A 15172-nucleotide genomic window follows, 5' to 3' on the forward strand; every position below is an offset into this window, starting at 1 on the left:
GGGAAAAGATGAAGAGTACATACTTTTCAAATGTAAGAATTTAAACCCAACAGAAGAAAACCCAGTTAGGAGTAGTTCCAGATTGAGAACTCAAACAAAATACAAATATCCTGGCTGGATACAGCACATTTCTTAAATATCTAAAAATTGTAAAATGCCAGGTGAGCTCTGAAGGCTAGGGATTAGTGACAACAGTCAAAACAGCTGAATTAATTGAATGATGTGTTAGGCATCATTTTAAGCACTTTGCCCACTGTAAGTGATGGCAAACCTAGGTAGCACATTAAAAAGCAAAGACGTCTATTATACAGAGCAAAGTAAGTCAGAAAGCAAAACACCAATACAGTATATTAATGCATATATATGGAATTTAGAAAGACGGTAATGATGACCCTATATGCGAGATAGCAAAAGAGACACAGATGTAAAGAACAGACTGTTGGACTCTGTCGGAGAAGACGAGGGTGGGATGATTTGAGAGAGTAGCATTGAAACATGTATATTAGCATATGTGAAATAGATCGCCAGTTCAGGTTCGATGCATGAGGCAGGGTGCTCAGGGCTAGTGCACTGGGATGACCCTGAGGGATGGGATGGGAAGGGAGGTGGGAGGGAGGGTCAAGATGGGGAACACATGTACACCCATGGCTGATTCATGTGAATGTATGGCAAAAACCACCATAATATTGTAAAGTAATTAGCCTCCAATTAAAATTAAAAAAAATACACACACACAAAAAAAGCAGACATCACTTCGCCAACAAAGGTTCATATAGTCAAAGCTAGGGTTTTTCCAGTAGTCATGTATGGATGTGAGAGCTGGACCATAAAGAAGGCTGAGTGCCAAAGAATTGATGCTTTTGAACTGTGGTACTGGAGAAGACTCTTGAGAGTTCCTTGGACTGCAAGGAGATCAAATCAGTCAATTCTAAAGAAAATCAACCCTGAATACTTACTGGAGGGATTGATGCTGAAGCTGAAGCTCCAACACTTTGGCCACCTGATGTAAAAAGCTGAGTCATCAGAAAAGACCCTGATGTTGGGAAAAGATTGAAGGCAGAAGGAGAAGAGAGCAGCAGAGGATGAGATGGTTAAGGGCATCACCGACTCAATGGACATGAATCTGAGCAAACTCTGGGAGACAGTGAAGGACAGGGAAGCCTGGCATGCTGCAGTCCATGGGGTGGCAGAGAGTCGGACATGACTTAGCAACTGAAAAACACCAAAACATCTCACTTCATCTCCAAAACAACTTTGTAATGTAATTACTAGCGCCTATCCCAATTGTTTAGATGAAGGTATAAAGACACAAAAGTGATTTTGGCATATCTTGTCTGGAATGGTTCAGAGTCATATGTTAAACTTAAGAGCTTACCAAAAATATTATGTGCTATGGCTTAGCATGACCGGCAAAGCCACATTCAATTCAAATAAGCTCCTTGTTCTCACAGGATTAGATCCTAGAGAGGGGAGATAGTCAGTAGGTATACAATGACAGAACAGAAGTAAGTCCTAGACAGAAATAAGGTATAACAGAATGATAGGTACACTGGGAGCAGAGCCTGGAGGGCCTTTCTGAGCACTGAGCTGAGTCCTTAGGGATGACAAAGCCAGTCACATGCAGAACCAGCAGAAAAGAGATGGGGCAGCAAGTACTAGAGCCTTGAGGCAGAGTTAAGTTTGGTCAATTTGAGGAACAAGGAGGAGGCTGGTGGCTGCAGCAGGTGAGGGGAGAGCATATGAGTGGAGGCTGGGGTAGTAGGCCAGACCAGGCCACCCACCTGGTAGTCAGTCCTCGGCAAGAAGTCTGGATTTTACTATAAGTCATTGATGAGTATAAGTAGGGGAGGGAGGTGATATGGAGATTTCAGAAGCTCACTTTGGTTGCTGAGCGCAGAATGAACTACAGTATCTATATACAGAAATAACCATGTAGACAGCAGTCTATGGCAATAGCCTCGTGGAGAGGGGCTTGTGCGGTGGACTACGGTGGTGGAAAGAGATGAGCCCAAATTAGTTTTTGGTCTTGAAGCCACAGAGAAGGGGATGACCAAGTCCTTATCAGTAGTAATGTTTGTCATTCACAAATACATACTTTATGATTTACAGCTGTTGTGACTTGAAAGACTCGATTCTGTTGAAAGCAACAGTGAAAACTATCAATACTTTTACTTCATTTAGGAACTACAAATTATTTCAATAGTATTTTACATTATTTACTGCAGTTCTTTTTTTAGACAAAGTATGCTTTATGAACATTTTATCCATTTCCCAAGGTAAAGACCAATCCAAAAGGTATAGCATATTTAAGCATCTTTAATAAAGTAATACTCCTAGTCATCATGGGTATATCTTTGTTAGCACATGCTGATTCAATGGCAGGATACAATAAAACCTTAAAATATTATTATTAGAGAGCATGAATTGAGTAAAAAGGAAGAAAGGGAAAGAGTGGGAGATGGCCTTATATAAGAGATTAAACCATGGAGCAGACAACTTTATTATAGAGAATCTTCTGCCAATTTCCTCTCAACCAAGGCCCCTCAGCTGACCAGCACATGGTGGGGAGTTGGGAGACCAGGGAGGGATGCCCCAAGACAAGTACAAAAACGAGGTGGCACCAAGGGATCCTTACAGTGTCTGTCTCTTGTTCTGAACTTTTTTTTAATTAAAGAGAGTGACATGAGCTCCTCACTTACTTTCCTATTTCCTAGTTTACAGTTCAATTTGCCAGTAGACAATGCTATCTGTACTAGAGGAGGAAGCGCTGAATTACTGATGACACTGTAAAGCAATATTTCATGGCACTGAAAGATGTTCATGATTAGTGATATTTGGTAAACAAAAAGCAGGTCATAAACAGTATATATGCTCTGATTGTATCTTGTTTTTAAATGTGTGTCATGTATGTGTATGCTGTATACAAATGAGTAGAAGTATGTTTAGAGGTTATCTCAGTAGTGGACTTTATATATTTTTATTATATATTACTATAATATTTATTAATTATATTATAGTATATTAATGATATACTATAATGCATACTAATTTTATTATATATTTTATTATATATTACTATATATGTATTTATATTATATACCCATCTTTTTATTTTTAACTTCTTGGCATTTTTGTGAAAATTTTACATGGGTCTTCCCTGGGGGCTCAGATGGTAAAGAATCTTCCTGCAATGTGGGAGACCCAGGTTCAGTCCCTGGGTTGGGAAGATCTCCTGGAGAAAGGAATGGCTACCCACTTCAGTATTCTTGCCTGGAGAATCCCATGGACAGAGGAGCCTGGCGGGCTACGGTCCATGGGATCACAAAGAGTCAGACATTACTGAATAACTAACACTTTTCACTTTTCTTTACATAAGATTAAAAAGTGAAAAAATGTCTGGCAATACAGGGGTTAGGGAGGAAGAGGTACAAACTTATGTAAAAACTAAGCTCTAAGGATATATTGTACAACATTGGGAATATAGCCAATAATTTATAATAACAATAAATGGAAAATAATCTTTAAAATTGTGAACCACTATATTGTATACTTGTAACTTACATAATATTGTATTATCAACTATACATCAATTAAAAATTTTTTAAATGGAAAAAAATTTATCTTTAAAAATTATTTTATCTTTTAAAGTTCTATTCCACTGGAAAAGCTGTCTCACTGAGACACTCATTTCATAATTAACTCTTACATTTTATTTTTTAATTTGGGTCAGCATTGCATTTATAATCATCTCCAGACACAGCCATTTTCTAAAATGAGTGTTTCCCTCTTTGGGCAAAACCAAACACTCCCCAATTACGAAAGCAGCTCTCCCACTGCCTACTGGGCAAGAGCCTCTGGGAAGAACACATAAAGTCTACACCACCCTGGGAGAGAGGATCTGACCTGCATTTTCCTGTGGGCAAGGAGCAGCCTGTTTTTCAGAATGTTTAAGACAGCATTTGCCATAAAGTGAATTTATAGTTTCCTAAGCCCATCAGAGCACAGGGGACAGGAAATCTACAGAAATGCAAAATACAGAGCTAACTACCAACTAGGAAGCAGAGGAAGTGCAGTAATGTGTTCAAGTTAGACACCTCCACAGAGACACCAGCCTATCTCCATCATTATTTATCATCTGGTCTCTGGTTACTTTATTACCAAAAGATAGAAAAAGAGAGCCACGGATTCAACTTGTTCTGGCTTCACAGACACCCCTATATACTTTAATACACTTTTTGGCCCACACTGTGAGTACCATTATTTACTGCTACCGCAATGAGGACTAGAAAGTCTGAGAGAAGAACGAGCCTCATTTGCTTCCTTGAAAGGCTGAAAGGCCCTCAGTCATCCATGTCTAGAATAAGATGCCCTCCCTTCTACTGGGGCTGCCTGTCCTCATCCTTTACAGCTACTTCCACTTCTACCTCTCCAGGGTACAGCCTCCCCTGCCTGACACAAGATGATGCCAGACTTCTTAGGGAATACACATTTTAAGGAAGAAGCATATCCATTCATTTTGTATCCAGTGTGTACAATGTCACATTTTTAATGTTAGACATCATCTCACAAATAAGAAAAAGAAATACATTGGGGTTGAATAGCTTGGTACAGACCAGTTCTTTAGTTCTACGACTTAAACCTAGTAGGAAACAGCAGGAATGATGGCTTTAGTGTATCTGTGCTGATAGTAGGAAAAAATGGGCTCAGTCATAAATACCATCTCTTTAGACCAGAGCCAATCTTAAAGATCTTTTTGGCACTTAACACGCCATGATGTGTTTCATGATGACAGTTATCAGTGAAGAAATCACTTCTGATAAAACTGTATGGTCATGAGTTGAAGTTCTCCTTTTATGTTTTTCTTCCAATGTACTACTTTTGTGAAGCAGATTTTAATAGTTTCAGCAGTATGGTGGCTCCCAGAAGAATCATAATAAAAGGTTTAAAAGAACAAAGAAAACATACTATCCTTAAGGACTTTCATGCACATTATTCTCAAAAATACTCCTTGAGCATGGCATTGTTATTTCTATTTTTCAGAGATGGATCCAGGCTTTTAGGATCACATAACTAGTGTATCAAAAGGCTTAAATCTGCACTCTTATCTCCTAACAAGGCTATGTAAGTTGATGAACTGGTGAAGTAGAATAGTCAAGTAGCTCTTTCCTCCCACTGGACCTAAAACATTAGAGCCTGTTACAGGCAAGGTATGAAAATGGTCTGCTTGCCTGATGTGCCTCATATCATCTTTATGTATGACTTTTATAATCTGGGTAGAACTGGAATCTAGAACCTAGAGCCTCAGGTCACAATGAAGAAAGGAAGAAACAACAATGCCTGTTACCCAACTCCATGTATGCAATGCTATGAAGAACCCCACCATTTATGATGAGTCAAGTATATGAACTTCCTGGAACTCCGGGGGAAGTAGACAAGTAAATACGGCCTGACCCCCAAGATTCTTCAGCAACCTGTCAGTGCTACTTATTGATGAACTGAACCTAACAGACCACCCTTTCCCTGGCCATTTAAAGGTGGAGAAACAGGCTGAGAGATTAAGTGGTCTTTTCTGGTCCCAGAGTCAGCTGGTGGCAGAGGTGGGCAAGAAATCCCAACCTCCCAAGAACTCCAGGTCTTCTAACTTCCAACCCTGCGCTCTTTCCAATAAGCTGCAGCCTGACATATATTACAGATGATGAGGGCAGAAGTCATAATGGCAGCCATCATCATCTGGGCCAGGGTCAGCAGTAAATGTTTTATATGCATGATTTCATTTAATCTTCAGAATTACTGACCTATAATGTAGATGAGGACACAGAGGTTCAGAAAGATTAAGCAACTTCTTGAAGACTACACTGCAGGCAAGTAACAGAACTGGGGTAGAGCTTAGTCTCTCTGAAGCTAAAGTTTGTTGTTTACACCAAATTGCCTTTCTCTGTTCACCAGGTTTGGTGAAAATTTCAGTGATTAAATATATCTTCCTACTATCACAGTTTATTCCATCTACTTTACAAAAGTAAATCTTTACCAAAACAGATTTCAAGAGAAAGAACACAATTCATCTGTCCTTTCTTGCCTCTTTAATGCATCTTTGAGTTTCTCAGAAAGGTGAAAGGCCCTGCTCAGAGAGTGTAAGTCTTCTTTTGTGTTGCAAATGTGGTTTAAGCAAGAAAAGCCATGTTTCAGACATAAGGAAAATAAAATAAAATTCTTCTTTAAATAATGAAATTAAATCTTTTACATTTGGAACACCAAGTCAGCAGCTAGCTAATACTTAGATGTTTGCATGCAAGCACCTCTGTTCACAAATTGAGATGTACCCAAAGAGGTGGCTCAGGTCAGCCCTGAGTGAGCTCTATTCATTGCTCTCTCTGTATCTGTATTTTCAGCACCACTTTTTTACATGTTTATGCTTAGAACGCTATTCTTAAAAACCAGTGCCTTACAACTGCTAAGAAGTCAGTCTTCTTAATAAGTTTCTCAAAGTCATCTGTACAGTTGTCTTGGAATCCCCAGGGGATGGTTCCAGAACTCCCTCAGAGATACCAAAATCCATGGATGCTCAAATATAAAATGGCATATTATTTGCATCTAACCTATACACGTCTTCCTGTATACTTTGAATCATCTTGTGTTCAGTTCTGTATGACTCTTTGTGACTCCATGGACTGCAGCATGCCAGGCTCCTCTGTCCATGGGATTTTCCAGGCAAGAATACTAGGTTGCCATTTCCTACTCCAAGGGATCTTCCCGACCCAGGGACTGAACCCATGTCTCTTGTATCTCCTGCACTGGCAGGTGGATTTCTTACCACTGAGCCATCTGGGAAGCAAGTCATCTCTAGATTGCTTGAAATACCTAGTACAATTTAAATGCTAAGTAATAGTTTCCAGCATGCAGCAAATCCAAGTTTTGTTTTCTGTCACTTTCTGGAAACTTTTCAAAAAAATATTTTTGACCTGTAGTTCTTGGGAATCTGTGGTTGGCTGAATCCGTAGATGCAGAACTCATGGATACAGATGGCTGACTGTACTTAAACTCAGGATAACATCATCAGGAACTTAATATCACTTGGGAAGATTAAACCTCCCCAGAAAGCAGTTTTATTAGTAGTAAAATGAGAGGCAATCTGAAATCCTTTTTACTCAAATATTCAATATGTTACTGCTGATTGACAAAGGAGTTCTGAAACGAACTCTTCTCTGTTCCTCTTTATTTGCTCCCTGCTTTTCTTCTGCTTCAGTTCCAGTTTGCTCCATTCAATCCAGTTTTTAAATTCACAGATGCTGCCTTACTAGTCTTTTATATTTATTAGTAGCAGCAGAAAAGCAATTTTTTCCACTCAAGGAAATATATCATTTTATTATGAATGAGAGTACAATGCAGAGAGCATTTACAAGGTGGTAAGGTGTGTATGATAGATTGAAGAGACATATTTACATGATTTAATTTTCCTTAGAAACCACAATGGTCATTTTTAGTGAAGGGATTTGAAATAGTTACCAATGATAAACTTAAAACTAGAGCATCTGAAACATAAATTAGAGCTACAAGTACGACAACATTGCTTCTCCTATTGCTAACAAATGCTTTGGTTCTGTTGTGTTTTGTATTTTAAGATATGTACATATGTACTTCAAGTATGATCAGGAATATCTTTCTTTCCATCATTTAGAAAGGTAATCCAAGATCAATTCATGCTAAAAGCTTTTTCCATTCTTCCAAACTTTCAACATAAAAACGGCAATAGGTCAACATACACTTAAGCTCAAGTTCCCCCCTACAGCACTGTAGTGACAGTAAAGAGATGTCCTCACTTTACCTGGGAAGAGCAGTGATTTTCCCCCATTTCTCCACACAGAATCTTCTTGGGCCATTACTGCCTCGGAGAGAAGCAAATCCTTCATAGGGAATGCTGGATGTGCCTGTAACAAACTATCAACCGAAGAAAACAGAAGAAGGTGAAGCCAAGACACCAGTCTCTAGGAAAGGCTGGCATCATTCATATACAGAGGTGCTGGGGAAGAGCAGCATGGTGCTCACTGGTGGTAAAGCTCAAAAGATTAAAACCATAGGGACAGAATAACTATCATGTGAGAATTCTGACAAAGAGCTGGAGAATCCCAAGGAAGGACAGTGCATTATAAAGGGAAAGGGGATGTAGACGGTTTGTAGAAAATACAGCATCCTATATAGCCTTTAACTTAGAAGCTTAAACCACTGATACTTTCCATTAGAGATTAATAAAATGGACGTGTCAATTAACCTAAGTCTACTTAGCATCAGTCCTGATCAATTTGAGGTGAATGAAAAACAAAAAGAACTTCTAGGTCTGCAAATTTGAGACTCAGATCTGTAATCCAAAGGAGCTAAGATCCAGCCTACTTGTAAGATTTTGTCTGAGCAAACAGAAGGCTTCCTCATGTCTGATATTTCTTTTAGCTGCAATCAACAAACAAGTTCCCTGTATAACTATAACACCATAAGAAAATAATGAGTTAGTTTTCCCAGTATTCTTAAACTTCAATGTTATCTCAAATTTGTGGAAAGTTAGATGGAAGAAAAGAAGGGACTCTCTTTCAAGGAACTGGATCATTTCTTGATAAATGAGACTGAAGATTATCTCTTTCTGTTGCCAGAGATGCTGGCCTGCAGAATACTTGGAGGGCCTCTGGATGAAGGGATCAAACTGCCCTGAAGGTGGATGTTGTTCTGAGGACTCTTGGATGGCAATCGGTACTTCCTCACAACTCTGAGATGCTTGGACTAGTTAGAGATGTTCTGCACAGTGATGGAACCAAAGAACCATGCAATCAGAAGAGTCTGAGAACAGTGTACTCAGAATATGCAGATAAACATGGGATATATTTACTGAGTATACTTAGCCATTATTAAAAATATGAAATTCCAACAATAATTAATGCATTAAAAAGATTAACTAAAGGCATCTTACCTGTAACAACCTCAGTCGTTGTTCATTGTTGAATCTTTCCACTGCAGCCCAGAACCACCGAATTACAATGTGATTGTCATGATATCCTATCAAACCAATCATGAAAGGTAGTATTACTTTGAGTTTTCTATCTTAAGTCACTATGACCATGGCATGTCAACAAAAGACTCTCGGACATAAATCATCATCTTGGATTCATTAAAGATTATTTACAATTTTAGACCAAGGAATAACACTGTTAATGTGATCACGAGTGTCAAAAGTAAAACAAAACACTAAATGGAACCAAGAAATCTGTTTCCATTTAGAGGTCACTAAATGAACCTAGCGGAGAGAACAAGTGAGTTATAGTCAACCATATCATTTTTGAAAAATATAGTTGCTGGTATTGGAAATGCTTGAACCTTTCATTCCTTCATTTAAGAAATAATTTTCTATAGGAGTCTGAGCAAACTCCAGTAGATAGTGAAAGACAGGGAAGCCTTGCGTGCTGCAGTCCACAAGGTCACAAAGAGTTGGATACAACTGTGTGCTGAACAACAAACCACCATGCCAAGCACTGTATTACGTCTGAGGGTTGAGGGAACAATAGCAAAGAAAATAGATCTGCACAGGGCTTCTGGTAAAGAGAGAGACATAAATCAAATAATTATACAAATAAACATATATTGCAAACTATTTTAAAACTATATATAATGTTCATATTTTAAAATCAAATTACTTTTTGTTAACAAAAAGGGAAAATAATTATACTACTTTCATTTCTTCAATGAGTAAATTTCAAATAATCATCAACCTAAATGTTATTTTTATTCCACACTGTAGTAGAGTTTAATAAAATGTCAATAGTATCATCCCACAGGAGGATTAAGGGAGTAGCTGCTGCTGCTGCTAAGTCGTGTCAGTCGTGTCCGACTCTGTGCGACCCCATAGACGGCAGCCCACCAGGCTCCCCTGTCCCTGGGATTCTCCAGGCAAGAATACTGGAGTGGGTTGCCATTTCCTCCTCCAGTGCATGAAAGTGAAAGTGAAGTCGCTCAGTCGTGTCCAACTCTTAGCGACCCCATGGACTGTAGCCTACCAGGCTCTTCCGTCCATGGGATTCTCCAGGCAAGAGTACTGGAGCGAAGGGAGTAGCAGTGGATTCCAAAAACTCAGTGGAGAAAAATTAAGTTCAGAGAGAAGTTTGACAAAGATTACAGCACAGTTAGTGATTCAGACCAGCTGAGTGACATATTCAGGGTGCAGAGAGCTACTCTAATTCTGAATCAGTAGCAGTTAGTCCTGAAGAGAAGGTGGGTAGAAATCATTTTCCTGCAAATTTTTCCTCACATGGGTTTTGAGGGGACTCTTGCCTTACTGTTTACCATTTGGTCAGTGATGCCCTTTGGAGAAGAAAGGGATCCAAATGGAGGGTAAATACAACTAGATTGGACACGGAAATCCAGAGGCTCATTGTCCTACCTTTGGCAAAGATTAGCTATTTGGTGCTGAGAAAAGAGTTTTGTCATCTATAAAATAAATGCATTGGCTCTTTAAAGCTTTAAAGTTTTCTGACCCTTTGAACTGGCCCTTTTATGCCTCTCCTTTGCTGTCTGTGCCAAAACCATTTATAGAAGGAGCAGGAGTGAAAGTATCTCGTCATATTCTCTACAAACAGCTGCCCTGTGAACATATGGCAAATGGCAGCAAAGCCGCCCCTTCATTCAGTGCCAACTAGCTGGGTTAGCAAACATGGCAACTGGGTATCTTGCCCTTTTCCTGACCCTCCCTCCCCCCAGCACTCTGTTCCCAAGGATTTTATTTGATAAGATTGACAATAAGCAAAGAAATAGGTACTTGATTCGTCATACACAGAGAATAAAAGTCTATCCTATGTAAACACAAAACCAGCTGATGTGATTGAATGTTATTAGAATCTCCTGGGGCTGTGCGTGGTGGGTAAAAGAATGAGCTAATAGTATTTATGGTAACACATAAGTTACGCAACATGTTGGAGAAATTGTATTTTAGTGAATGAAACTGGTTTAGTTAACAGTTATAACAGCCAAGGCCTATGTGGATTGACAGAGGGTCAACTGGCAAAGACTTATTACAGCAACTGGACTTCAGAAATAGCAGCAATGGACACTGCAGTTTAATCCTGCCTTTCAGAGAAAATGGGCAGGCAAAGCCAGCCCAGGGCAATAGTGATGGACTGGAAGAGCTGAGCATAAGCCAAAATAAAAGCATCTGAGCCAATGTTAAGGTATATCTTTACTCCATAGTTTTAAGTTTTTTTTCCTTTAAATCTCTGTTTCAGTTTACTGATAACTGGAGAACTGCTCAGCTCTAATTTTAGTCTGCTAAGTGATTAATTCAGTGACTTAAAGCTTGTATTCTTCACTCTCTAAGTTCACAATTACTGTTCACCTCTTACATTCTAAGTTAAAAGACAAAAGCAAAACCCAACTGTCATTTATCATGACTTTCTGAAGACTTAATAACACTACAATAAATTTCAGAAAATGTATTTGTTCTTTGTTTGAAACTATTGAATAAAACTAACTCTGGGTTAGCATCAGATCCCTTTCCAAGTGTATTGATTCAGCAATCAAATCACAGTGGCTTTAATGCCAACTGCTAATTGAAAACTTGTACTGATCTATAGAAATGCCAGCCCTAAAGCTTCCTATCTGGTGACATGTCCAGTTTTAAGCTGCTTCCCTAGTGGCTCAGCAGTAAAGAATCCACCTGCAATTCAGGAGATGGAGGAGATGTGGGTTTGATCCCTGGGTGGGAAAGATCCCCTGGAAGAGGGTATGGCAACCCACTCCAGTATTCTGGCCTGGGAAATCCCATGGACACAGGAGCCTTATGGGCTACAGTCCATAGGGTCACAAAGAGTCAAACATAATTGAAGACACTGGGCACGCATACAGTTTTAAGCTAATCTTACAGCAGTTTCCTTTTTGGTTGAACCTAATGCTTGAATTCTAAAAGGGCTTGTTCAACAAATTTGAAATCTGAGAACTGTATCTTATATTCATGAGTTTCAACTGTGAATTACAACTGGTAAGTAGTTCAAGTGAAATGCAGAAAAACTATGTTTGCTCATTAAGAAGTTAAGAGGTGTGCCTCTTCAGGTTTGAGAATGAAGACAGAATAGGTGGAGTCTAACCAGTCCAATATGAGCTCCTTGATGCTTCACTAACAACACCATAAAACAATTAATTACTGTTCCTATGGTCATATTTCCTCACCAACAATTAAGACTTAAGACATCCTTAGATGGTGCGTAAACAGTCCTCCTTCCACTTGACAGATGAGACAGCTAGGGGAAGAAGGGCATGTACTTGCCCATGGTCTCAAAGGAGAGTGTGTCAGACCTATGATTAGACTGCAAGTGCCTCTGCCTGTCCTGGATCCAGATCCACGTGCTGAACCACTTGCCTCCCTTTAGTCTGAAACTTAAAATCCAGCCATCTTTAAGTCAAATTTCACCTCCTCTGTATTCTGTGTTGTTTCTCCAATCACTTAGGTCTATTTCAGCTGTGCCTGCGATGACCAGTTCTAGTTCTCTTGCATCAAAAACAGATACCAGCCTGGCATCCACCACCTGTGGAATAAAAAGAATATAGGACATGGCTTAAGAACCTGGAGAAGCCTCAGCTACAATTACACTTCATCAAAAAAGGAGGGCACAAGGAGTGTTGGGAATACATGGATGTATTCTGTGGAGGCACTTTTAAAACTGTAAAGTTCTCTACAAATATATTTTTAGTACAAGGTTGATGAAATTTTCAACAGAATTTTTGTTTTATAATTGGTCATTAATGAATTCTTTTCTTTTTCTTTTTTTTTTTTTTTCTCTTGGAGAAGATCTAGTGCTCCAGTCATTTTCATAGTTTATTTTTATTTTAGCTATGGGGGCTTTTTCACAAAAGAAGTCACATGAAATACTTGTAACAACTCATTCTGACCCTCAGATACTATCATTTGCATGCTATCTCACTAGCATGAGATTTGATTACCCATATCTAAGCATGAGTAAGATGCATGACTTAAATGTTATTACTGGTCATTCAACTCTCAAATGCTATTTGAATTCAGGTCATTTTATTTCAATGATTTCTTGTAACAGGGCAATAAATTTTTTGTATTCTTGAAACATACAGGAAAAATTGTTGAAGTGTTTAAATTGAATTAGCAACAGTAAATACAACAAAAGAGAAATGAGACTATGACACATATGAAGTAGAATGAGAGGGACCAAGGTATAACTGGGGTCAGCCGAGAACCCCACTCTAGCTGGTTGTCTTTACCTCATAGAAGCCACGCACTAAGCTCTCTGTCTGCTGCACGACACCCCTCTCAATCCTCCATTTCACCATCCTCTCAATGTACTCCTTCTTGTTCTTCTCTGTGACTGGGATGTTGGCACCCCCTGGTTTTAATTCTCGTTCAGTAATCTGCGATTAAAAAACAGAAAGGCTGACCATAAAGCAATATGTTTGATGATGTAAGACTACTGCTACCAATGAGCTGGAATCAGCCTCTACCTGTCCCAGCCCTGGGAACATCTTACAAGCAGGAGGTCAGCACCAGCACAGAGTTGGGCGTACAGCGGTGCTCAGGGAAAATGGGCAAAGAGTTGATGTCTGAGCGCCTCCGTGGCTAAATATATACGTGTCACAAGTGCTCCAGGTTAAGCTTTAAATCCACAAATAAATCTTCTAAATGAAAATGAAGAGGTTTCAAATTCTGTGCCACTGCTATTTGAATGTCTGACAAGACATTATCACAAATTTCTTTAGGATTCAGAATCAACTACATATAGAAAGCAAATATTTAGGTAAAGGTCTACCTTAAGGAAGCAGAAATATATTCAAGCAAATGTTAACTTGAGACCTACTTTCCAAAATATGAAATTCAGGAGACCAGCCAGGTATTAATGTCTAACTAAGAATATTACTTATGAACCAGTATACAATTTCTGAAAGAAATCTTTTAACCAACTCTTTTACCAATTAAAAAAAAAAAGTATTTTCAAGCCTTCACCAAAATAGAGTTTACTTTCCCCTAGCTTCAAAACAATCCATTTTAGTTCTTAACTATGAATGAGAATTAAGTACAAGTGCCAATGGAATATTTTAATATTCAACTCTGAGGTAGTATGCATTTTTAAAAACTATATTTTATATCAGATACATTCTAATATCTTATGAGGATATTATAGTTGGAAATAAAAAGAAGATTGCTTACAACACACAAATAGTTATCACTATCTATAAATTAAAACATCTTATAATAACCTTTGTAACCAAGATTATTGTTCAGTTCAGTTCAGTCGCTCAGTTGTGTCTGACTCTTTGCGACCCCATGAATCGCAGCACGCCAGGCCTCCCTGTCCATCACAAACTCCCGGAGTTCACTCAGACTCACGTCCATCGAGTCAGTGATGCTATCCAGCCATCTCATCCTCTGTCGTCCCCTTCTCCTCCTGCCCCCAATCCATCCCAGCATCAGAGTCTTTTCCAAATGAGTCAACTCTTCACATCAGGTGGCCAAAGTAATGGAGTTTCAGCTTTAGCATTATTCCTTCCAAAGAAATCCCAGGGCTCATCTCCTTCAAAATGGACTGGCTGGATCTCTTTGCAGTCCAAGGGACTCTCAAGAGTCTTCTTCAACACCACAGTACAAAAGCATCAATTCTTTGGTGCTCAGCCTTCTTCACAGTCCAACTCTCACATCCATACATGACCACAGGACAAACCATAGCCCTGACTAGACGGAATTGTAACTGTACATAAATCTGGGTTTAAACCACCCAACCAGCCACAAATATATAGACATTTGATCTTAGCCACTGAATTAATCCTTCACCAAGCAATAGTCTTCCCACACACAATCACCATTATTCACAACAGACCTGCCCAAAAACTTCTTCGTTCACAGTGAATGTGAGGTCCAGGATGTCATGGATGTCGTTGTCTTTCATCCACTGCAGGCTCTGATGGAACTCTTCATCAAGGTATTCTAGATCACTCAGGTCACAGAGACTAAGATGACAAAGAGAAACAAATATGTAGGCATGGATATTAGCTAAACCCAGAATCGTGAAGAAACACACTAAGAATTAGTGACAAGTACAATATCAACTAAATAGGCAGTGATTTCTGGAATGTATTTTGTCAAAGTCAGTAACCAAAGCAGTGAAATAATTCAGAAATGTATAAA

At 39.0% G+C, this 15172-nt stretch overlaps 1 protein-coding gene across 4 annotated transcripts in view; it reads right to left on the reverse strand.

Moving 5' to 3' along the window:
- Positions 1 to 15172, reverse strand: part of HECW2 (HECT, C2 and WW domain containing E3 ubiquitin protein ligase 2) — a 434970-nt gene that overhangs the window by 16708 nt on the left and 403090 nt on the right. For all 4 annotated transcript variants that reach the window (XM_006078135.4, XM_044936746.2, XM_025277874.3 and 1 more), the window contains 5 exons: positions 14865 to 14994; positions 13258 to 13404; positions 12437 to 12551; positions 8954 to 9039; positions 7823 to 7935 (listed from right to left, as the gene is read on the reverse strand). In XM_006078135.4, coding sequence (XP_006078197.3) covers positions 7823 to 7935; positions 8954 to 9039; positions 12437 to 12551; positions 13258 to 13404; positions 14865 to 14994 — 591 coding nt within the window. The remainder of the gene's footprint in view (positions 1 to 7822; positions 7936 to 8953; positions 9040 to 12436; positions 12552 to 13257; positions 13405 to 14864; positions 14995 to 15172) is intronic.

Source organism: Bubalus bubalis, chromosome 2 (genome assembly GCF_019923935.1).
Source record: "Bubalus bubalis isolate 160015118507 breed Murrah chromosome 2, NDDB_SH_1, whole genome shotgun sequence".
NCBI lineage: Eukaryota > Metazoa > Chordata > Mammalia > Artiodactyla > Bovidae > Bubalus > Bubalus bubalis.